The 26,219-nt window shown below is 41.9% G+C and overlaps 1 protein-coding gene across 4 annotated transcripts in view; it reads right to left on the bottom strand.

Moving 5' to 3' along the window:
• The window catches only part of LOC115145760 (bifunctional UDP-N-acetylglucosamine 2-epimerase/N-acetylmannosamine kinase-like), a 111,943-nt gene that overhangs the window by 52,131 nt on the left and 33,593 nt on the right, over positions 1-26,219 (bottom strand). For 2 of the 4 annotated variants that reach the window (XM_065004035.1, XM_065004036.1), the window contains exons 8-13: positions 23,356-23,569; positions 21,891-22,020; positions 21,194-21,415; positions 17,411-17,593; positions 17,076-17,195; positions 14,484-14,729 (exon numbers count right to left, since the gene is read on the bottom strand). In XM_065004035.1, coding sequence (XP_064860107.1) covers positions 14,494-14,729; positions 17,076-17,195; positions 17,411-17,593; positions 21,194-21,415; positions 21,891-22,020; positions 23,356-23,569 — 1,105 coding nt within the window. In that variant the 3' untranslated portion in view covers positions 14,484-14,493. Of the gene's footprint in view, positions 1-11,322; positions 14,730-17,075; positions 17,196-17,410; positions 17,594-21,193; positions 21,416-21,890; positions 22,021-23,355; positions 23,570-26,219 lie in introns of those variants that run through there. The other 2 variants (XM_065004037.1, XM_065004034.1) reach the window with 1 other exon arrangement.

Below are 26,219 nucleotides of genomic sequence, written 5' to 3'. Positions count from 1 at the left end.
GATTAAATTACAGATTCCTTACACTATGAAATGTACGACATTTGCGGCAGAGAGAAAAAGTAATGCATTGGATAATAATGTTATCTAAAGGTAGCATGGTCATTTAAGTAAACATATCCGTAGACGATGTTTAAAACTTATGATTAATGATTTGAGTCAAAGGGGAATTATCATTAGGTTTTAGTTATAGTTCACTTATTGAGTTTCTGATTCGAGGTAGCATTAGTGAATGATAGTTAGGTGTGTGGTGTCTCACTTTTAGAGGCCTCCTGGGATTATAATTTTGGGGAGAGTGGGGGAGAGAGCAGCTTTAAACGACCAAATTGAAAAAGGTCTGCAAATTATATATATAAAACAACTGTTAGAACTATTTGTTTTAGTGCAAGGGTATTTTAGAGAGGCACGCTCACATATGGAACCTTATGAGATGTTATTTTACGGGTTTTAATTACACAGGCGACTATTTCTATTGTAAGGATAAAGGGTTCTTTATGTCTAATATGGTATGACCTTTTGACCTTATCATGACTGGCTTCTGAGGTCTGATCAGCCTCAGGCGAGAGTCATTTGTATAATGAATGGGGTCATATTGAGTTACTAGTTTTAAGGTAAATTCATTAGAAATGAAGCAGTTTTGGTTGAGGGGTTTAGAATTACTGTTTGAACCGCAAATGAGAAAGTGGTTCAGGATTCTGTCTTATAACATTAGCTGTGAAGTTGTTGAATGGGCTATTAGTGATTTGGTATTGTAACAGAGAGAGAGTCATATTCATCATTGAGAATAAATAGGGGAAGATAACATATTTTGAGCCAACAGGGCAGGGAAGAAATTGAGATATTTTTGTTTGGTTTTAACACCCGTGCACAGGAGTGTCAAAAGACGGGGGACATTACCTGTGTAATGGGGGAGGGTGTCCGTATGGGGATTACATGATAACCAACTTGGGACAGTTCTGGGATTGGAGAAGAGGATATCCTTATAGCATAGGGGATCCCATAAAGGTGGATAGGTTTTCCATGATATGGGGGAAACCTGGGAGCACTGTTGAACTTTGTAAAGGTGATGAAATCCTACTAACCATCAAAACTATTAAGCTCTCTGATGCAGGCACTTACACCCCCGGACTACAAAGGACCGGGACAGACACGATGGGTGTGTTTTCTATTAAGGTACTGCCAAAACCAGAGGTCCCAGACGAACCAGGGCCAGACACACTCCTCTACCACCCCTGGACCGAACCTGCCACCACTGTGTTAAAAATCCCATTCAGGTAATTAATGTTAAGACTATTCAGCTATTGAACAATTAGGCACGGAGACTGGTTTTGATGGTAGGGACAATTTGTGGCTGTCTTATACAGAATGGACTTGCTTTGGATATGCTTCTTGCCAGTCAGGGGGGCGTCTGCAAGATGTTCGGTGAACAATGTTGCACGTATATTCCTAATAACACCAGTCCAGATGGTAGTATATCTAAGGGCCTTAATGGGCTTGATGCACTATCTGCTGAGATGAGGACCATGGCGGGGGTGGAGGAGTCTGACTGTTCTCTTAGTTGGGAGCCTGGTTAGGTAAGTACACTGGTATGGTGGTTACTGGATTTCTGACCCTAATTATTGTATTTTTGTTATTGATGTGTTGTGCTGCTTGCATCATACCGTGTTTCAAGAAGTCTGTTACAGATGTGGTGAAGGCTTCAGGCATGATGCCTTTGCTTGATGCTCCAGTTGGAGATGCGGATACTGAAGCATGCTTTCAGGGGAGGATGAGACTGACTGAGGATGACCCATGTATGTTTGTTCTCCCTGTCGTGAAGGGTGGCATGGTGCCCACCTGGTACAGGATAGGAGTAGCTGAGAGGACCAGATGGGTTATAATAATGCTTTGTTCTACTTTACTCTGTTTTCCATGACCAAAGTTTTATTCCACACTTTGCAACACATATTAAATCCATGTTATTGTCAGATAGAATATTGAGGGTCCCCAAGGAGAGGGCTTGTTAGTATAGGAAGGATTTTTTATATGGTTAGCATTTATTAGACCTTGATTGATTATTATAAGTTTTTAAATAGTATTACATTTAACAGGAATATAGGACATCTATGATGATTTAGGATTATTGTTAGGATTAAGATAGATTGATTAACCTCTTAAGTCGACCCTCTACTTTTTTGAACATTCTGTTAAAAATCGCGCAACATTTCAGCGCCCTGCTACTCATGCCAGGAATATAGTATATGCATTTGCTTAGTCTGTGTGGATAGAAAACACTCAGACGTTTATAAAACTGGTTAAATCACTGCTGTGGCTTTACCAGAACGGCATTTACATCGAAAAGCACAGGAAAAACTGATCACTGAAAATGGGAAAATATATCCATGCGCTACTTGAACCCATTGATAAAGGTGAACCACAATTAATTGACTGAGGTTGCAGTACCTACAGCTTCCACACGGTGTCTAGAGTCTTGTCATTTCCCTTCGAGTTTTTTCTTGGTCAAACACATGCAGGGCACCGTATCTCCTTAGGTCTAGGACCGGATATTTTCGTTGAGTTTCTAGCCGGACATTTTTCCAGACGGACAGCTAATGATCTTTACATCGCCTCCTGATGAATTTTATCGCTTATTAACGTTTACTAATACCTAAAGTTGCATTACAAACGTATTTCGAAGTGTTTTGTGAAAGTTTATCGTCGACTTTTTGAATTTTAAAAAATGACGTTACGTTTTGAAACTATGTTTTTTTCGTTTATCACACAGTCTACATATAACGATATCTAGGCTTTATATGGACCGATTTAATCGAAATAAAGACCCAAATAGTGTTTATGGGACATCTAGGAGTGCCAACAAAGAAGATGGTGAAAGGTAATGAATGTTTTCTATTTTATTGTGCGGTTTGTGTAACGCCGAAATGCTAATTATTTTGTTTACGTCCCCTGTGGGTCTTTTGGGGTGTTACATGCTATCAGATAATAGCTTCTCATGCTTTCGCCGAAAAGCATTTTAAAAATCTGACTTGTTGCCTGGATTCACAACGAGTGTAGCTTTAATTCGATACCCTGCATGTGTATTTTAATGAACTTTTGAGTTTTAACTAATACTATTAGCATTTAGCGTAGCGCATTTGCATTTCCAGAGCTCTAGTTGGGACGCAAGCGTCCCGAGTAGAAGCAACATGTTAAGGAAATGTAAGGACTTTAGAGAAAAGCCGCTCATAGACATGTTTTTTCTAAAAGAAAATCCATGAGTTTAGATAAAGCCAAACAGTGAGACATGTAGTTCAAATTTGGGAACATGAGAAACAGAGCCACAGGCAGACAGAAGAGCCCTCCCCCGCACTGCAGAGACCTTGAAGGTTGGAGAGCAGAGAGAAGTTTAGAAGGGGAGCCAGGACGAGCAAAGATAACCTAGTGTGTAGATAACAGTTACTGAGTGGAGACAAAAGCGAGAATTGGACATGTGGAAAATGAAAGGGGCACTCCTAAATGATAATGTCAGACATAAGGATAATTCACTAAATCTTACCTAAGTCATTGTGTAAGAATAAGGCAAGGTTGTTACCTGGGCAGAGCCAGGTAACAAAGGGGGGATGGGTAAATAGTGTTCTAGAATAGGATGTGACCTACGGGATAATTAACGAATACAATTTTTTTTTTTTAGCTAATAAACAGAACGAATAAGAAACTGTTTTATTAACCAAACCTGTATGTCCAAGAGTTTATGCACTACAGGTGAACTACAGGTGAAGTCACTCAATCCAGTCCCATAGGCCTCGGTGGGAGGGACCATTCCAAGTACTACTGGTGACTGCCTTCGCTGTGAGATTAGCCGAAAGAGCTACCTGGGTGCATATCACACATTGTAAGAGGGTAAGGCACCCTAACACTGTCGAACAATCACAGGAGTAGGAGAGGAACCGTGACCCATATGGAACGGGGGTCAAACTCCTTCTGAAGATTCCCTATACCCGACCTTTCCCCAGCTGTGAGCGTTCATAGAAGTGAAGTGATGGCTTGGCCTCTGGCTGTTGATATGTTCTCGGGGAGAGGGTGGGGCTTCACGTGTGCGCTGACCGTCCTGAGCTGTTTTATTGTGGGGGCCATATTCCTGATTCACCATGATCCCCCGGAGAGTGCCAAAGAGGATCATTTGACTCATGTGCTAGATGAGGGAAATGGGATGTTACCAAAGATTCTAAAAAGGTCACTGAAACAAAACAGTAAGGAAGTGAGGGTGGAATTGGGCAAGGATCTCTCAGTAGAATTTTGTGTAGACCAATTGGGGTCATTCACTCCTTGGCAGTCTAGAACCATGGGACTCTATGGGAAGTATTTGTGTAAATCACTGTGTAAGTCGTGGAGCCAGGTCATAGCTCACACTGAAAGGGATGGCTACGTAAACCCATACACTCAATTTGGGACCAGGTGGAGTATAGTAAGGGTTGGCGTTTTGGACTGTGTTCCCGAGCAGAGGAAGTATTGTATAAAGGTGCGAATTAACATTAAGGCGGTCAATACTCAGGACCTCGGGTTATGGTATGTGGGCTTCGACCAGTTTTCAACTGATACTATGGTACCGTTCCAGGTGGCAGAAGTTAGAGTCGATAAGGAGAATATGATTGGCCGAAGTTCAACCAATCCCTCTAAAACAACGGCTATTCCTAGTGTAATCATCCAGGGTAAAGGACCAGTACGAATAGTTCAGACCAAAGACCTTAAAGAAGTTATAGAGGTGGAGACTGGGTTTGGGGAGTCCAACTTATGGTTGGAATGGATTCAATATACGGCCAGATCAGTGGCTAAAAAAGAATGTTATGCCTGTGCAAACGCAAAACCCCAGTTAACAACTATCCCTTTCCCACTGAACGGAATTAATTCCCCTAAGGGAATGGCATGTATGGTAAAGCTGTTCATGAAAGCAGGAATGCCAGATAATGACAGTTGTATTGATTTGCACTATTTATATCCCCAGGAACCAAGTTAGTACTTGCTATAGGACAGAGAATATGACCACTGACGAGACCATGTCTGATTTGACAGGCTGGTTGAACTCTGGGGATTTCAATAAAATAAAATGGGCCAGTGTTGACACCTAGTGGTTGTGTGGGTCAGGTGCGTTGGATGTCTTTACACATTCAGACAACAGGACATGAAGTTATCTAAAAGGGAAAAGAGAAACACTCCAACTGGGTCATTTGATGACAAGGTATACATTGATAACATTGGGGTTCCAGGGGAGGTGTCAGATGAGTCAAAGCAAGAAATCAGATCCTAGCAGGATTAGAGTTAAGCATTTCCGGGGCTCTACTCTCGCAAGAACGTGGACTGGATTAATTATAGTTATGATAATCAACAGCGCTTTAGCAGGAATACCAGAAGTGTTATTAAAGGTTTTGTAGAACAGACTGAAGCAACCAGCTGGAAGACCTGACAGAATAGAATTGCATTAGATAAAAGGGGGAAGTGGGCGTGGTAATCAGGACCATGTCTTACATCCCAGGTAACACGGCTCCGGACGAATCAGTGCCCGAAGCCTCAGCTGTTTTGACCACCCTGGCTCACGGGTTGGCAGAAACTCTGGGGTGGATACTTCTCTGAACTAAATTGGGTTGACAGTATTTATGGAAAAATGTGGTGTTATGGGCTTTTTTCACCTGTGTGACTGTGTTAGTTTTGTACGTACGTGGTTGATTGCGTGTATGTATGAAAGTTATTGCTTCCAGGACTATGGAGAGATCAATGTCACTACAGATGGGTCGTTATGGGCCGGTTCCAGGTTCTGACCCGTGGAGGACTGAAGTCATGTCTACAGAAGAAGTGGACGAATCTGGATCTGCCATTTGAGGGGAATTTATGTTTGATGAAAATAGTGTTGAGATGAAGGGGAATTAGATTGTAATTTGTTTCAATGATTAAACTGTTTTTTAATAAAGATTGTAACAAAAATCCTGAAAGAGGAGTTATGATTCTGATGTAGGTTTAAAAACAGTTGGAGTTAAGGTTAGATTTGATTAATGATGGGTGAAGAGTCAGAAACATTTATAATAATATTTTTATTTTGTAGATTTGAATGTATAATATTTGATCAAAGGGAGGATTGATAGAGGAAATTATAGTTGAAATGATTAATTATGTATACATTATTGATTAGAACCATTTATTCTAATACTATTATGTTATGGTATGAAAAGTATGAGTTCTTGGTTCTTGGCTGTTACTGAAAATGTAAGCAGAACGAATTAATTGTCTGTGCCTCTCAGGGGGTTTAAGGGAGAGATATGCTATAGCTTTTCAGACAGATAAGAAATGTTTGGGTGGTGTTCCATTAGTGGAGAAAAGTATATCTTTTAGACAGTTTGGAATGTAGTTTTATGGGGGGAGTAGGAGAAGAGTTTCAGACCTAAAAACAATGGGCTCTTGTGAGAATCGGAGAGAGGGTGTGAAACTGATGACGTCATTTTATGTTCTCTCTTTAAAATGTAATGTTCTTTGTATTATGGGTCAGTACTCTCTGGAATTAAACGCTCTTACCTGGCTTTTAAGACTGGTCTCGATCTACTTCATGCATAATTAATGAACTTACACCTCATTAACCTGTTGCTTCTACTCGGGACGCTTGCGTCCCAACTAGAGCTCTGGAAATGCAAATGCGCTACGCTAAATGCTAATAGTATTAGTTAAAACTCAAAAGTTCATTAAAATACACATGCAGGGTATCGAATTAAAGCTACACTCGTTGTGAATCCAGGCAACAAGTCAGATTTTTAAAATGCTTTTCGGCGAAAGCATGAGAAGCTATTATCTGATAGCATGTAACACCCCAAAAGACCCACAGGGGACGTAAACAAAATAATTAGCATTTCGGCGTTACACAAACCGCACAATAAAATAGAAAACATTCATTACCTTTCACCATCTTCTTTGTTGGCACTCCTAGATGTCCCATAAACACTATTTGGGTCTTTATTTCGATTAAATCGGTCCATATAAAGCCTAGATATCGTTATATGTAGACTGTGTGATAAACGAAAAAAACATAGTTTCAAAACGTAACGTCATTTTTTAAAATTCAAAAAGTCGACGATAAACTTTCACAAAACACTTCGAAATACGTTTGTAATGCAACTTTAGGTATTAGTAAACGTTAATAAGCGATAAAATTCATCAGGAGGCGATGTAAAGATCATTAGCTGTCCGTCTGGAAAAATGTCCGGCTAGAAACTCAACGAAAATATCCGGTCCTAGACCTAAGGAGATACGGTGCCCTGCATGTGTTTGACCAAGAAAAAACTCGAAGGGAAATGACAAGACTCTAGACACCCTGTGGAAGCTGTAGGTACTGCAACCTCAGTCAATTAATTGTGGTTCACGTTTATCAATGGGTTCAAGTAGCGCATGGATATATTTTCCCCATTTTCAGTGATCAGTTTTTCCTGTGCTTTTCGATGTAAATGCCGTTCTGGTAAAGCCACAGCAGTGATTTAACCAGTTTTTTAAACGTCTGAGTGTTTTCTATCCACACAGACTAAGCAAATGCATATACTGTATTCCTGGCATGAGTAGCAGGGCGCTGAAATGTTGCGTGATTTTTAACAGAATGTTCAAAAAAGTAGAGGGTCGACTGAAGAGGTTAATGAATTAGAAACGAGTGCGAATTTGGTTTTGGCAACAAAATACATAGGAATCTAGAATTCCTCTATCAAACACTTTCTTAGATTTGACTGAGTTACAGTTCATATAAGGAAATCAGTCAAATTAAATAAATGCATTAGGCCCTAATCTATGGATTTCACATGACTGGGAATACAGATATGCATCTGTTGGTGTCACAGTTACCTTAGAAAAAAGGAAAACCAGTCAGTATCCGGTGTGACCACCATTTCCCTCGTGCAGCGCGGCACATGTCCTTCGCAATAGAGTTGATCAGGTTATTGATTGTGGTGAGTAGAATGTAGTCCCACTCTTCAATGGCTGTGTGAAGTTGCTGGATATTGGCAGGAACTAGAGCACCCTGTTGTACACGTTGATCCAGAGCATCCCACACATGCTCAATGGGTGACATGTTTGGTGAGAATGAAGGACATTTTCAGCTTCCAGAAAGAGTGAACAGAGGTAGGGTTGCAAAGGGTCGGAAACTTTCCGGTAAATTTCCATGGGAAGTTAAGCCTGGGAATTTGTGGAATTTTGCTTAAATTCATCAAAAAAGGTTAGCTTATAACAGTTAACCTTTTTTTGTGGGAGAGACAAGGCAATTCTAGGTCTTGTGGCATATTTTGGTTAAACTATCCCCAATTCAATGGAATTGAATTGCATGTACAGCTGATTCTCAAGATCTTGCATACTAATGAGATGCTATTGAGCCCACAACTACTACACTGTCTGAGCCAAGGACTACATGCCTTTTGGTAAGTTTTGATTACAATACTGGGTGGGCTGAATATATTTAGACTTTTTGTTATCTAGTAAATAGAAGCCTACAGAAAAGTGTTTAAATCATTTCTAACTTGTTAACAATTTCTGCTAGTTAGTTTTTTTTTTACTATGTGGGTTTTTAGCTTGCTTGAGACTGCTAACTGAGTGTTAATTCACCTGTTTCCATACATGTTTCATTTTAAAACATTTATACAAAGGAGTTGTTTAATCTAACTGCTTAACTATTTATCTGTACATGGAATTGTATTTTTTTTTTGTACTAATTTTTTACTAATCTTTTCAAGGACAATGTCGAGCACCATCTGATGTTGGAGACATTTCACTGCAGCTAATGTAGAAGGAAAAGCGGTGTACATTTGCAACTACTGTGACAAATCATGTGAAGAATGCAACAAAGATGCAGAATCATCTGGCCACGTGCATAAAGTTCCCTTAGCGCTCATAACAAGCAACCGCTGGACAAAAATTCCTCTACTTCTATTCAAGGTGAAAATGATGAATCAGACACCTTAACGTTTTCAACAGCTCATGGTCCTCCTGGAATCAGACATTTGTTTGACTCTATGGAGGAACGTAGTCAGAGAAACGCTGATGAATGTCTTGCTCGAGTACGCAACTGCTCACAGGCAATGTGTATTGGACGAGATTTCTGAATGTTCTTCGCCCAGCATACACCCCTCCAACCAGACATGCTTTATCTACTCATTTGCTGGATGCAGAGTTCAAGTGAAGGTTAAGCAAATCATAGAGAAAGCAGACTGTATTGCAATCATCTCTGATGGGTTTTCGAATGTTTGTGGGCAAGGAATAATTAACTACATCATGTCCACCTCTCAACCAGTATTCTACAAGAGCACAGACACACCAGTCTCTAGATTGCAGATGAGCTGAAGGCAGTCATCAATGACCTTGGACCACAGAAGGTATTTGCACTGGTGGCAGACAATGCTGCGAACATGAAGGCTGCTTGGTCTAAAGTGGAGGAGTCCTACCCTCACATCACACCTATTGGCTGTGCTGCTCATGCATCGAATCTGCTCCTCAAGGACATCGTGGCACTGAAAACAATGGATGCACTCTACATGAGAGCCAAGGAAATGGTTAGGTATGTGAAGGGTCATCAAGTTATAGCAGCAATCTACCTCACCAAGCAAAGTGAGAAGAATAAGAGCACCACATTGAAGCTACCCAGCAACACCCGTTGTGGTGGTTTTGATGTCATCATGTTTGACAGTCTCCTGGAGGGGAAGGAGTCTCTCCAAGAAATAGCCATATCACAGTCTGCCGATATGGACAGCCCCATCAAGAGGATCCTCCTGGATGATGTATTTTGGGAGAGAGTGGTAAGCAGCCTGAAACCTATAGCAGTAACCATTGCACGGATTGAGGGAGACAAAGCCATCCCGTCTGATGTTCAGACTCTGCTTGCAGATGTAAGATAAGAAATCCGTACTGCCCTGCCCACTTCACTGTTGCTCCAATCAGAGGAAACTGCAGTTCTGAAATACATCAAAAAGCGCGAAGACTTCTGCCTGAAGCCCATACATGTTGCAGCGTACATGTTGTACCCCAATTATGCTGGCAAGAGCATCCTGTTTGCTGCAGAGATCAACAAGGCCTATGGTGTCATCACCACTGTCTCGCCACCTTGGCCTGGATGAGGGCAAGGTTCTTGGCAGTCTGGCGAAGTACACTTCCAAGCAAGGGCTTTGGGATGGAGATACAATATGGCAGTCGTGCTAACATATCTCATCAGCTACCTGGTGGAAGGGACTCCGTGGATCTGAGGCTCTTTTCCCTGTTGCCATCATCATCCTCCAAATCCCACCAACATCAGCCACATCAGAGCGCAACTGGTCCTTGTTTGGGAACACACACACCAAAGCACGCAACAGGCTGACCAATACAAGGATTGAAAAATTGGTGGCCACCTGGGCAAATTTGAGGCTTTTTGAGTCTGACAACGAGCCATCCTCAACAAGGTTGGAAAGTGACAGTGAATATGAGGCCTCAGAGTCTGATGTTCAAGAGGTGGACATTGAGGAGGTCCAGGGAGAAGACATGGAAGCCTGAGAGGAAGACAACCAAATCTTTAGTTTCTAGACTATAATTTTACAGATGTTGAAAACGTTTTTGGGAGATGTGATGGATCATTCAATATTAACTTTCTTTTGTTGTTCAGTGAAATCATGCCATGTGAAGTCGACTCATTCGGATCAATTCGTAACAAAAAAAAATTATATTGAAGGATTTAATCATTTGTAATTATGTCTACTTATAAGGTAAAAGGTTTATTTGTCTCCATATGATATAGTAAATATATCCAATGCAAAAAATATCTACATTCAAATGATATTAATATTAATTCCCAAGGAACTTTTCCATCCCTGAATATTCCCAAAATGTGCAACCCTATACAGAGGCCATGCAACATCATGCTGAAACATGAGGTGATGGCATGACAATGGGCCTCAGGATCTCATCACGGTATCTCTGTGCATTCAAATTGACATCAATAAAATGCATGTGTGTTGGTTGCCCATAGCTTATGCCTGCCCATACCATAACCCCACCATGGGGCATCCACACAGCGCCGACGCCATCTGCCCGGTACAGTTGAAACCAGGATTCATCCTTGAAGAGCATACTACAATCCTGCAGTCAGGATGCCAATTGCACACTCCCCTGAGAGATCTGTGGCATTGTGTTGCCTTTTATTGTCCACAACACAAGGTGCACCTGTGTAATGATCATTCTGTTTAATCAGCTTCTTGATATGCCACACCTGTCACGTTGATGGATTATCTTCCCAAAGGAGAAATGCCCACTAACAGGGATGTAAACAAATTTGTGCACAAAACTTGAGAAATAAACATTTTGTACATATGGAAAATATCTGGGATCTTTTATTTCAGCTCATGTTTCATGGGACCAACACTTTACATGTTGCGTTCATATTTTTGTACAGTATAGACTCTAGTGTACATCTATGACATGGTCAAAACAGACAAAAGAACAGGGGTATTGCCACAGGACTACTTTGTATTGTCACATTTGAAACCATACTTATATATTGTAAATATGTTTTTTCTCTCCTTTACCAAGTAGATACCTGGCCATTTCTGTACAGTAAAAGTGTGCAACTGTTTTGTGAACCGGATGCGATTCTATAAAATCACACTACTACTGTGACCAAACAGCTGGAGGCGGATCATGCTTGCCAACTGGAGATGAAGGGCATGGGAAGAAATCAGCCATTCTGGTTTGCGGCGTCTCAATCGCACCACCACCTGATTGTAATCACTATGCCCCGAGTTTCTCTGCAGCTCAGTTGGATGGTAAAACCTGGAGCTTGTATCACCAGGATAGTGGATTCGATTCCAGGGATTAGTGGCCGATAATACACTAAAACGTCACTGATTGTGATGACAATGAGTGACAAGGTGTGTATGACATGGGAAAGTGCGTTGTATTATGTTAAAATATTTCATATTCAGTGTTTATTTGTATACAGCAGTACTGGATTTAAGCCAATTTTCCCTCAGGGACATTAAAGTTCAACCCTACGATAGCACAAACAGACTGGCACTCCGCCATGCCCTGTGGTGTGTTTACGATGTAGCCTTGTTCTGCCACACCTAAAACCATGAATAGCATCTAATGAACCATATGAATCCATCCACCCATCCGTAACGGACATGTTCTTGCGTGTGTTTAATGTGTAGAATACCCATTGCATTGAGAGGGGGGTCAAAGTACCCAAGTGAAGTAAAATAAAAAAGCTTCAGGATCCATGACATGATCAAAAACAGAAATACACAAACAGGATAATCACATGACTGATTTGTACACAGTAAACTCTTCAAATATGACAGATCAAGGCAACAACAAAAAAGTGCACATAAAACAAAACAAAGAATGATAGTGAATACAAGTGATTTGGCAGCACACCTTCAATTGAAGCACACAGTCAAGACAACTATGACATACATAGCATAGGCATTACATTTGAGGGTACGTCGTAACTGTGGTCCTAGAGAGAGAGTGGTCCTAGAGAGAGAGAGAGTGGTCCTATAGAGAGAGAGAGTGGTCTATAGAGAGAGAGAGTGGTCTATAGAGAGAGAGAGTGGTCTATAGAGAGAGAGAGTGGTCTATAGAGAGAGAGAGTGGTCCTATAGAGAGAGAGAGTGGTCCTATAGAGAGAGAGAGTGGTCCTATAGAGAGAGAGAGTGGTCCTATAGAGAGAGAGAGTGGTCCTATAGAGAGAGAGAGTGGTCTATAGAGAGAGAGAGTGGTCTATAGAGAGAGAGAGTGGAGAGAGAGAGAGTGGTCCTAGAGAGAGAGAGTGTGGTCCTAGAGAGAGAGAGTGGTATAGAGAGAGAGAGAGTGTGGTCCTAGAGAGAGAGAGTGGTATAGAGAGAGAGAGAGGGGTCCTAGAGAGAGAGAGAGGGGTCCTAGAGAGAGAGAGAGGGTCCTAGAGAGAGAGAGAGAGAGAGAGAGAGGTCCTAGAGAGAGAGGTCCTAGAGAGAGAGAGAGAGAGATGTCCTAGAGAGAGAGAGAGAGAGGTCCTAGAGAGAGAGAGAGAGAGAGAGAGAGAGAGAGGTCCTAGAGAGAGAGAGAGAGAGAGAGAGAGAGAGAGAGAGAGAGGTCCCAGAGAGAGAGAGAGAGAGAGAGGTCCCAGAGAGAGAGAGAGAGAGTGGTCCCAGAGAGAGTGGTCCCAGAGAGAGAGAGTGGTCCCAGAGAGAGAGAGTGGTCCCAGAGAGAGAGTGGTCCCAGAGAGAGAGTGGTCCTAGAGAGAGAGAGTGGTCCTAGAGAGAGAGGTCCTAGAGAGAGAGGTCCTAGAGAGAGAGGTCCTAGAGAGAGAGAGTGGTCCTAGAGAGAGAGAGTGGTCCTAGAGAGAGAGAGTGGTCCTAGAGAGAGAGAGTGGTCCTATACTAGAGAGAGAGAGTGGTCCTATACTAGAGAGAGAGAGTGGTCCTATAGAGAGAGAGTGGTCCTATAGAGAGAGAGTGGTCCTATAGAGAGAGAGTGGTCCTATAGAGAGTGGTTCCAGTTCCACATGCTCAACTTAAATGATTGAATGGTAATGAATAATTTGATTGATTGATTGATTGAAATTAAACATTTAACGTGGCGGAACCTAAAACATCTCCTGGGGGCATTTGGTTTTCCAAACCAGCAGTAACGTTTGCCGATTGCAAAATGGAGACAAAATCAGATAAAGTGGCGCAAAGTGCTTACAGCTCGGTATGACAAATACATACAGTTAAATATGTCATAGCAACATGCTGCTTTCATAGCGTGGCTTCAACAATAACATATTGTACGTTTAGAATTAAGACGTAACAAAAACATGGAATTATGAGGGTCAAAAGATGGCCAGTAAAGCATAAATGAATATGAATTTGGTCACATATTTTGTCTGGACACACCCAACCATTTACTCATACTGTGGCTGTACTCATATTACTGTATAGGCTGTTATATATGTATCCACACACACTACTAATTCAGTAAGGTAGTTAATAGTACTACTATTTCAGCACTGTTGTTTATAGTACTACCATTTAAGTACTGTATCCCCTGTAGAAATGGTATTATGTTGACATTGAAAATTAGACTATCACTGAAGACACCTTAGGAAAATACCCAACTTGTCATCGTCTAACTGAAATAAATGACCGTCAACGGTTCGTCCAATCGAAGGTGTCGATAGCTGGAAGAGCATGTGCATGTCAGATTGTCCCATCTGGGACAGCAGCATAAATGTAGGCCCTATTGAGCAGATCTATCTGTAGATGCTACCTTCTATCTTAGCCATTTCTATTTGCTAATAGCAAATCTTTCTACACCAGGGAATTGCAAGATATGTCCCTCCTCCGTTGGGGACCACAAATGAAAACTAGAGCTTGACAACTGACCAATAGTTCTTAATAGATGCACCCGTTGTGTAGTCCATTACTGTAATGTTCTTAATAGATGCACCTGTTGTGTAATCCATTACCATAATGTTTTTAATGGATGCACCTGGATGTGTAGTCCATTACCGTAATGTTCTTAATAGATGCGCCTGGTTGTGTAGTCCAGCACCATGCTAGCGGCCCCCAGTAGGGCGGGTTCTTCGAGGTCGGATATCAGGACCTGGATGCGCTGGGCGGAGGTGAGGGCTCTCTGACCTATGACCTGCTGGACAGGTGCCTGGTAGTGGGCGGCCAGCACTCCCGACAGGATGACCAGAGAGGGGTTGACCACGTGGAGGATGTTGACGATGCCCACTCCGAGGGCCATGCTGGCTGAATGAGGAGGAAACGGGGGAGAGGAGAGTGGTTAGCTATAAAATACAGGATGGGTTTCATACAGATGCACTATGATTCAAACTGGCTCTGGACTATGATGTCAATGTCACATTTGATATCTTGTTGTCATGCATCATATTTCAGCTAGTAAATGAAAATGATCAAACGTATTTATCAAACGTATTTAACCAGGTCAGTCATTGAGGAAAAATAAATGTACAGTGCTTTGAACTTTCACATTTTGTTGCGTTACAATTAAATCTATTTCAATCCTACTTTGTAATTTTTGGTCATTGAATAAAATATTCCATAATGTCAAAGTGAAAAGAAAATTCACAGATTTTATTTAACTAGGCAAGTCAGTTAAGAACAAATTCTTATTTTCAATGACGGCCTAGGAACAGTGGGTTAACTGCCTGTTCAGGAGCAGAACGACAGATTGTACCTTATCAGCTCGGGGTTTTGAACTTGCAACCTTCTAACCACTAGGCTACCCTGCTGCGCCAGGGAGCTTTTCGAAAGCCTCAAAGAAGGGCAGTGACTGGTAATGGGTAACTTTTTATTTATCTATTATTTTATCAGGTAAGTTGACTGAGAACACGTTCTCATTTGCAGCAACAACCTGGGATATAGTTACAGGGGAGAGAAGGGGGATGAATGAGCCAATTGTAAACTGGGGATTATTAGGTGACCGTGATGGTTTGAGGGCCAGATCGGGAATTTAGCCAGGACACCGGGGTTAACACCCCTACTCTTACGATAAGTGCCATGGGATCTTTAATGACCTCAGAGAGTCAGGACACCCATTTAACGTCCCATCTGAAAGACGGCACCCTACACAGGGCAGTGTCCCCAATCACTGCCCTGGGGTATTGGGATATATTTTTTAGACCAGATGAAAGAGTGCCTCCTACTGGCCCTCCAACACCACTTCCAGCAGCATCTGGTCTCCCATCCAGGAATTGACCAGGACCAACCCTGCTTAGCTTCAGAAGCAAGCCAGCAGTGGTATGCAGGGTGGTATGCTGCTGGCATACAAATCAGACATTGAATATCGGTCCCCCCTACGGGACGGTTGAGCTAATGTGATTAGCATGAGGTTGTAAGTAACAAGAATTGTTTTTTTTCTTTGTATTATCTTTTACCAGATCTAATGTGTTATATTCTCCTACATTCATTTCACATTTCCACAAACTTCAGTGTTTCCTTTCAGATGGTATCAAGAATATGCATAGCCTAGCTTCAGATAAATGACATGCGAAAATTGAAAAAAAAAATGGTCCGATCCTTTTTAAGCATGTTCACGTTAATAATTATGCTGTGGATGATGCATTAAACCACCCAGACACATAAAAGATACAATCGTTCTTCTGAACTGAGCTGCCGGACAGAAAGGAAGCTGCTTAGAGATGTCACCATGAGGCCATTGGTGATTTTAAAACCGATATAGTTCAATGGCTGTGATGGGAGTAAAACTGAACATTGTAGTGACTCCAAATAAATGACAGCGTGAAAAGAAGCATACAAATATACAGAATACAATTATTCCAAAACGTATATATGTATGCAACAATGCACTAAAGTAATACTGCAAAAAATGTGTTTAAGCCTAAATGCAAAGCCTTATGTTTGGGGCAAATCCAACAACACATCACTGATGGTGGCTGCAGCATGGTATGGGTATGCTTGACATTAGCAAAGACTGGGGAGTTTTTCAGGATGAAAAGAAACAGGATGAAATTCTAGAGGAAAACCTGATTCAGTCTGCTTTACACCAGACATTGGGAGAGGAATTCACCTTTTAGCAGGACAATAACCTACACTGGATTTGCTAACAAAGAATACAGTGAATGCTCCTCAGTGGCCAAGTTACAATTGAGTTAAATCTGATTGAAAAGCTATAGCAAGACTTGAAAATGGCTGCCTAACAATGATCCCAAAAACCCTGGCAGAGCTTGAAGAATTGTGAAAAACATAAATGGCCAAATATTGCACAATCCAGGTGTGCAAATCTCTTATGGAGACATACCCAAGGAGACTCTCCGCTGTAATCACTACCAAAAAGTGTTTCTCATTGACTCAGAGGGGGGAGGATTTATCTAATCAAGGTATATTAATGCTTTGTTTCATTCATCTTTTTTTTTATGTTAAAATTTTTCTTCCACTTGAAGAGTATTTTGTGTAGATCATTGACAACATAAAATGTAATACCACTTTTTAACAATCAAAATGTGAAGAAATCCAAGGGAGGTGTAGACTTTCTACAGGCACCACATCATTTAACTTATGAAAGAGTAGGTCTGATTTAAGGTGATGTTCAACCAACATAACGAGCGGACCCACCTGTTCTGAGAACGGCTCCAGCCTTGCTGTTGCCCAGGCGGGCTGCGTTGATGAGGTGGATGGCGCTGACGAACTCGGCCTTCTTCAGATCCACCATCCCCTCCACCTCCAGCAGTTCCTCTGGAGAACCAAACAGACACAGGCCAGGGGTCAAATAAACATTATTTTTCACAAGACAAAAGACGTGCCGTTTTAAGCTTTGCATCCCTCCCTGGTGAAGACGGACATCCAATGTGTGCCTGGTTCAATGCATTATAACCACCATGCATGATGCTTTTCCGGTTTTAAGTGAAGGGTTACCTAAAAAAATGGAATCAAGAAGTGTTCTAACTAACCGTCATGAAGCCTCTTGGCTTCTTTCTGCAGGGCCATGCCTGATGCGTAGGCCTCGATGCAGCCACGGCTGCCGCACATACACTCCGGCCCGTCCAGAGACACCATGATGTGGCCCAGCTCGGCCGCGCAGAACGTACTGCCGTGGATCAGCTCGTTGTGCTGGATGATGCCCCCGCCGATGCCTGTTCACAAATCAAACAGAATGGTTAGTGGCTTCCCGATCAGCACGACTACCATATTTGTTAGGGGTCCTTTGTTAGCAAGGTTCTGACACCCCTATAGTGACAAATGTTGTTTTGATGGGTAGGTACACTACGTAGCTACGCTGGCATGAACGAGCAATCCTTAATAGTGTAACGACCCTGGGTTTATAAGAGCGGAAATCGACCCTGCCGCAGGAGCATGCTTTTGCGGCACAGTCGGACCTCGGGCTAGATAGCTAACATTTGCTATCTGACTGATTAGCTAGCTAATTGTTATGTTCGTTCCTTGATCAATGACAAACTGGGGGCGGGGTTAACTTTGACTAATTAGATACTTCAGCTAGCAATACAACGGTAGGGCAAAACAAAACAACCTCATTCGTCACTATGGGCGACGGAACTTTGCTTAGAACGGATCCTGTGCAAATCAGGAAGAAGCCATGCTTATTGGGTCGCTACACCGGTTCAGAAATGACACACAATGGTTAAGTCCAGAGACACACACATTACACACATACATGAGAGAGAGAGTTCTGTCCGGTTTTTAGAACGGCTGCCATGTTAGCGTCTTTATTCTCTACATTTTGGAGATGTAACACGAGAGCGCCTCCAACAAGTCCCTCTATGAAATGACCCGCTGTAAACAAGCAAAACAGAGAGGGGGGAATTTAACGGACGTTTTTATGGATTGACATGCGTTTCCACGTCTGTACCGTGTCGTTGTGTCAACAAATTGCATATCTGCTTTCACTGGACATATTCATTAGGTATTGAAAACTAGCAGAAATAAAGAGCACAGCACAGAAGCGTCAATTATCACTTAGCAACGGCTTCGGAGGAGAAAGTGGCGCTCTCGGAAAGTTCAGACAGAAACCACATTGGCCCAAATCTAGATATGACTGGTTAAGTGTAAGTAATTAAACGGACTAATATTTGCATTTTATATGCATTAGTTAAAAATGTCTGCTTTCGGAATGTGGAACTTGACTATAGAAAATCATACTATTGTTATGTCGGATATCAAAGGACAGAGGCATGGAAAGAGTGTCACCACGCCCGGTTTGCAGACGGTAGAAACGTTTCCAACCCCGAACAATTATGCGCAGGTGTGTCTGTAAACTGTAAAAATCCGTTTGACATGGGTGAATTATTTTGTCGTCAGTGAAATCAGACAAAAATGGCTATTGATGCTTTTTTTTGGGGCGTGTATAGCCTGTTGATCGAATAACCAGGTGTCGCAACGTTAAGCTTTAATTAAGCTGTCATCAACCTATGATTTACACATTAGCACTGCGTTAAGAGATTACATACAAACAGGTGCGGTCATCGTTGCTATCGTTTCCAATGCCTCAGATTAAAAATGTCATTGCCCTCAGGAAAAGTTCAAGTGAATTAAAATAGGAGATCTTAATAGTATCAGTAGCATTATCAAAACATGGTTACGGCGAGGTTTTTTCCCCTTTAGTCGCTCACGTTTGTAAAAACGAAATCAAAATGATTTGCAAATGCCTCAAAGACAATCCCTCATTCAACAGAGGGTAGCCATGGAGGACTGTGCTCCAGGACACAAATCCAGGTTTTTCAATACATTTACATTTTACATTTAAGTCATTTAGCAGACGCTCTTATCCAGAGCGACTTACAAATTGGTGCGTTCACCTTAAGACATCCAGTGGAACAGCCACTTTACAATAGTGCATCTAAATATTTTAAGGGGGGTGAGAAGGATTACTTTATCCTATCCTAGGTATTCCTGAAAGAGGTGGGGTTTCAGGTGTCTCCGGAAGGTGGTGATTGACTCCGCTGTCCTGGCGTCGTGAGGGAGTTTGTTCCACCATTGGGGGGCCAGAGCATCGAACAGTTTTGACTGGGCTGCGCGGGAACTGTACTTCCTCAGTGGTAGGGAGGCGAGCAGGCCAGAGGTGGATGAACGCAGTGCCCTTGTTTGGGTGTAGGGCCTGATCAGAGCCTGGAGGTACTGAGGTGCCGTTCACCTCACAGCTCCGTAGGCAAGCACCATGGTCTTGTAGCGATAATAAAACGATCATAAAACATTCAGCTGACCACAAGGCCCATGCCACAGCTCTTGGCTGCAGTATAGTCTAGCTAGCTGAAGCTGACCAGCTGTTAGTCTATGTAATGCCATCAGGAGTGTATGGTATCAAACACACAGACAACCCCATGCAGGCATAGGGGACTGGAGGCCTCTTGACAGTTAATCTGCATGTTATGTGACTGCATTAATATTTCATTTTAAATTAATGCAAATGTAAAGTTGTGGGCTGATTGATACGACATGAGATGTGGTGAGATTGGAAATCTTTTTAGTTTTACTAGAGAGATGGGATTTATGAATTTGTTATAGTTTCAAGCAGATTAAATTCCTTTCACACAAACACTGTAAAGACCAAGTCTACTGTATCCCTAGCTGAATTTCTCAGCACCACAAAAAATCGGCTACTGTATTCCCAAAGTTAAGGGCCTACACTATGACCATTAATTAGGCATTGATCTCTGCTAAGAAAGCAAACCTGGAAACCTCAACACTCAATATTAAGTGAGCTGAATCTGGTTTCAGTAAAACAAGACTGACTAGCCAGTTACCTAGCTATCAAGCCAGTGTTACATTATAACATTTGAACCTATATACCATGTGTAAATCGTGAAAAACAAGGTCTTGATCTTTCCTATCAGCGCTTACGAGACAGAAAGGTGGCTACACTTAGCAAATACTATACAAAGGATGCAGTTAGATAACTAATACATGCCCAGACAGGAATCTTTTCTGTCTCGGTCTCACCAGAACCCCCTTTTATTATTTTACTCACCGTAAGAGCATCCAAGAGAGGGTCCCTATAGCTGGCAAGAGTATACCAATGAACAACTGGCTGGCGTCCCAAGACTAGAACCCCTCCGCCTTTAACTAGCTGGACATAGAACAATAGCACAAATATAGATAGTAACGTTATTAACAAAGCAAATGCATATATTATCTAGCTAGCTATTTCGTATAACTAACTAAATAGGTTGTGACTAGCTAGCCAGAACCAGTTAGCTCACTAGCGTTAGCTAGCTAACCACTTTAGCAACCCAAACAATGGCTACCTTGCTTGGGTCGATGGCTGCTGCAAGCTGCTACTCGTACTCTCCTTTTCAGATTCGGCATTCTAGATTATAATGAAACGGTTCTACTTATCTCAATGTTTTAAAATATAAATGACAGCGGAAAGCTATCCTTATTGCCCATGAAAAGTGGAATATCAGTAACCCTTGGGATTTTCCTGAACTCAACTCATCTCACCTGTCAAAAAAAAAAAAAAAAAAAAAAAAAAAAAAAAAAAAAAACCTTTTCAATCCACTCAAAATGGAAGAAAAAAAGTACCGACTGACATTTGATTGCCTAGTTTCGATTGCACGCCATCCACCCACACAGTCATTGTTTACTATCCATCTCATCTGGGTGTGGAATGTATTCTCAACCTTTGCAAATAATCTAACCTTTAGTTAAAAAGGTTATAATGACAGTCGTACATATTTCATAGAAACACAATGAATCAGCAGAATGAACGTTAATAGTACCTGTTCCAGTGATGATGGTGACAAAGTTCTCCACTCCTTTGCCGTGGCCAAACTTCTTCTCTGCCAGGGCGGCACAGTTTCCGTCGTTGTCGACCCAGACGGGCAGGTGGAGGGCGTCAGAGATGGGGGTGCGGATGTCGATGGAGCTCCACTCCTGGATCAGCTTGGTGGAGTGGAGGATCACACCCTCCTGTGGGTTCACCCTGCCCCCAGTCGACACACCTGAGGGGGGTGGAGGAGAGCAAATCAGATCCTGTCAAACTAGGGGTCTTTTCCTACTAGCTACTAACAAGTTCTTCATTGAGGAAAAATGTACTTACGACTGTGATATGTGGTCGTCTCACCTAGCAACCTTAAGATGATTGCACTAACTAAGTCGCTCTGGATAAGATCGTCTGCGAAATTACTAAAATGATTATATAGTGAGAAAACTAGGGTCTACGCAGACTTTGAAGCGTATTTATTGTCACGGAGCACAACAAACTGGGGCAAGAGATTGGGACGTTTAAGCATTTAAAACATTGAATAAAGTGAAGTTATTTGACACAAGTACCGTGAAATGGTTCAATTGCAAGCCCCGCCCAACATTTGGTATAGTCAATGTGCTTGACACATTCGCATAAGAAAAGGTTGCCATATTCAAGTGCAATTCAAAGAATAAAAAGGGACATTTCATGAAGGAGAGAAAGCCACATACCCACTCCCAGAATCCGGCAGTTGAGATGAACAGCGTCAAAGACTGCCTCCGCACACATCTTCAGTATCAGCTCGATCCTAGCCTCGTAGGTTTTGGGGTTCGCATGAGAGTACTTCTTCACTATCTTACCCTACAATTAAAAAATACGTATATTTTTTTTATTTTTTAAATCAGTTCCTTAAAATTACATTTTATTCTGTTGCCCATAATAAATAATAAAGTATATGCCAAAAGAATAAAGTATGCTATTTAGGAGACCATTTTATCCGAAGCGAGTTAGTGATCCTATCGGTGGCCCCAGCAGAGCTCTAACCCACAACCCATACAAGTGTCTTGCTCTACCAACTCAGCCACAGAGAACCAACACGTTTTAAATTGTTACCCACAAAGATATTTCAAGCAGATCAATCCACTTGTTCAACACAATCAACCCATAAGTACAGTTGGTACATTATTTGATAGGGAAGGCGCCACAAGGAAAGGACAACACAATGTGTTGGTTGACAAGTCAGTGCTTGTCTGACCCTGATATAGATAAAGAAATCTCTGACGTCTCAGAAGAATGTTATACCTCACAGCCACTTTCATCAGAGCGGCAGATGCTCATGGTGTTACTCACGTAAAATCGAAATGGGGCCTAATCAAGATAAAAATGTGTTAAAAGATGACAGACGACTTCCGTTAGGCTAAAGAATGATCGGATGACATTCTAACCATTAGTCATGAAGTTGGAGAATAGAAGATATGACTTCTCACGGTTGACATTTGTGTTCAACTCCAACTTACCCACTGACAAAAAGCAGTTTTAGACAATAAATGCCCGCGACAAATAATAACAAATGACAGTTCTATAGCGCTTTACACAATCTGAAAGTGCTTCAAAAGAAAAAAAGAAAACAAGCAATACATCATGAGTAGCCTGGCTATAGTTAGGTCAACCAATAGAGGCCAAGTCTTTTAGCGCATGCATCCTCCAAAGATGGAGAGGGACAGTTCATGGCTTGATCAGGCTAGAAATGGTACAGGCCTGGGGCTTCTTTCATGAGAAGTGCAACGCTACAAAAATATGGCAGAATTGGCTTAATTCTCAGTTGTGTTGAAGGGCAAGTCATTTCAGCTCTGTACATCATGCCATCTTGATATGGTAAATAGTTCCATCGATCATTTCTTTAGTACACTTCTAGGGACCTTTGGTGGTTATGGGCATTCTACACTATCAATCACCATTACAAACCTGAACTAGTTGGGTGTAGAGGGATGATGAACCCACATGGATGGTTAGACAGAAATCAGAGAAGCACACGGCAGTGAGAGAATAGATGGATAGTGTAATGTACTGTATGTTTATTATGCTGATGTATGACCAGGAAGAGGATTTATGCTTTTAACCAATCCCGACTAATAATGGTAAGATGAATAATAAATCTAACACTCAGTGTACCCCCCCCTCACCACTACCACGTACCCTCATGCTGACGATGGCCACGCGGAGGTTGGTCCCCCCCAGGTCGATGGCTAGGGCGCTCTGAGTCTCCAGGATGTGGTCAATGTCCTGGGAGATGTCCCACTCCCTGATGGGGGGGAAGCAGAAGGTCTTTTGCAGCGGCTCATCAAGGTCGATGGCCTGCAGGAACTTCATGATGCGAGGCACCGCATTCCCGTCGCCGTAGATCTTTGAGCTGGGGGAGGTCATACGGGAGGAAGAAGAGGGGAATTCAGTTCAATGTGAAAAATGGAAATTGTGAGGGTTACTATAAAAAAATATATACACTACCATTCCAAAGTTTGGGCTCACTTAGAAATGTCCTTGTTTTTGAAAGAAAACACATATTTTGTCCATTAAAATAACATAAAATGGATCAATTCAGTGTAGACATCGTTAATCTTGTAAATGACTATTGTAGCTGGAAACGGCAGACTTTTTATGGAATATCTACATGGGCGTACAGAGGCCCATTATCAGCAACCATCACTCCTGTTTTCAAATGGCACGTTGTGTTAGCTAATCAAAGTTTATCATTCTAAAAGGCTAATTGATCATTAGAAAACGCTTTTGCAATTATGTTAGCACAGCTGAAAACTGTTGTTCTGATTAAAGAAGCAATACAACTGGCCTCCTTTAGACTAGTTGAGTATCTGGAGCATCAGCATTTGTGGGTTTGATTACAGGCTCAAAATGGCTAGAAACAAGGAACTTTCTTCTGAAACTCGTCAGTCTATTCTTGTTCTGAGAAATGAAGGCTATTCCATGGAGAAATTGCCAAGAAACTGAAGATCTCGCACAACGCTGTGTACTACTCCCTTCACTGAACAGCGCAATCTGATTCTAACCAGAATTGAAAGAGTGGGAGGCCCCGGTGCACAACTGAGCAAGAGGACAAGTACATCAGTGTCTAGTTTGAGAAACAGAAGTCCTCAACTTCATTAAATAGTACCCGCAAAACACCAGTTTCAACGTCAACAGTGTGAAGAGGCGACTCCGGGATGCTGGACTTCTACACATTTCTAAGTGACCCCAAACTTTTGAATGGTAGTGTGTGAATATATATATATATATCTTAGAGCTGAAACAGGAGAAGGGGGATTTGAGCTTTTAGACCTTTCTTTAACAAGCCAAGTCAGGTTTAAGAAACACTGAAAAGAGAAAATTCTGCCGCAAATAGATTACCATAGATTTTTTTAAGGTACAAGTTCTTGAAATGGGGAAATGTAAGATTACTTAAAGGGTGACTGCACTGATTTGGCCTCGTTTTGAAGATTGCTCATTAAGAATTGCTAGCGACCATGACTGAAGCCGAATGAGAGTTGTCTTGGGGGTGTGGTATGTTCATATGTTATAAACTGGGTGGTTCGAGCCCCAAATGCTGATTGGCTGACAGACGTGGTACATCCGACCATATTCCATGGGTATGAAAAAAAACTTTTTTTCTGCTCTACTTACATTGGTAACCAGTTTATAATAGCAATAAGGCACCTAATATGGCCAATATGCCATGGCTAAGGTCTGTATCCAGTCACTCCTCGTTGCGTCGTGCATGAGAACAGCTTTTAGCTGTGGTATATTGGCTATATACCACACCCCGTCGGGCCTTATTGCTTAATTGTACCATGGCAGGTACAGTTGTTTGTCCCTCCTGAGTCACCGTGCCACTTCCTCAAAATATTAAAATGGTCAGAATTAATCCGTAATCAAGACATCTGTAATTAAATGTGGAAGTTTTTACCGAGAAGGTTTTAGTCGCGCAATTCTAAATCTAGTGAAGGTGTTTGGTGCAGTATTTCTCAAGTTAACAAAATGTCCATGAGAAACTAGTCAGTACACTGCAGACAGTCTGTCGAGTGGCTACGCGCTCAGGACTGATTTCTGGGAACAATAACATGTCTGCGAATTCATTATCTGCAAGCTGTCAAACTATCGTAAATAAAGCACAAGCTACACGCTGTCTATCAGTGCCCTTAATCACTTGCTAACTAGCTAAGTTCCAACTCTGTGTTCGTCAATGAAGCCAGGAAACAGTAGCTATCAGGCATATTGAGCAGCCAGGCCACAATCAGCTTATCAAGTCACTGGTGCGGTGCGAAGTGTGCGCTTCGGCGCAGTTTTGCTTTTTACAACTTTCTCATCATTACCAGAGTGTATCGGTCTGACAGTGTTTAATAGGGAATGATGTTACAAAACAGTTTTTTTTGGGGGACAATATGCTTACGAATGGGTTTAGGAATACTGGCACGTTCCAGTTGAGAGACAAGTGCACTCTGATCGTCTCAACGATCATTTTGGCCAAGTAAGGGTCAGACTCGAGTGATTGACACTATCAAACACATCAGCAAGTGGCCACTCCAGGATTATTTCAGCATAACATTGGCGACAAGTCTGAGGTGCTGAGTAATGGGCAGGTCGGTCTCAGTCTGGATGCTCTGGCTGCTGTGATTGGATGGAGTGTGCGCAGCTGACAGAGGACAATCAGCACTGTCTTTTATTTTCTGTTAGTGGGCACTGGGCACGATCGTAATCCATCCCCAACTCACCAGTATGTCGTGACAAACTCCGTTTTGGCCTTTGACCAAAATGATCTTATTTACAGTTTGTAGTCAATTTTGACACTAGAATGAATGTTTGACTCGTATTGATGCCACATGGGCCATTTAAAACCAAATAAGTTGGTTCTAAGCGGCGGTTCACCTTTAAGTTCAGTTCAGAGTGATTCGGAGTTTCTGTAACACACACTTTCCAGTGTTCCGTTTGTGACACTCAAGGTGCAGGTTGATGGTCTTGATGGACTTGATACTGAATGTTATGGATTATTCTCTTATCTGTTGATAGTGGTT

This window comes from Oncorhynchus nerka, linkage group LG18 (assembly GCF_034236695.1).
Source record: "Oncorhynchus nerka isolate Pitt River linkage group LG18, Oner_Uvic_2.0, whole genome shotgun sequence".
Classification (NCBI taxonomy): domain Eukaryota; kingdom Metazoa; phylum Chordata; class Actinopteri; order Salmoniformes; family Salmonidae; genus Oncorhynchus; species Oncorhynchus nerka.
This window is presented reverse-complemented; position numbering and strand designations above follow the sequence as displayed.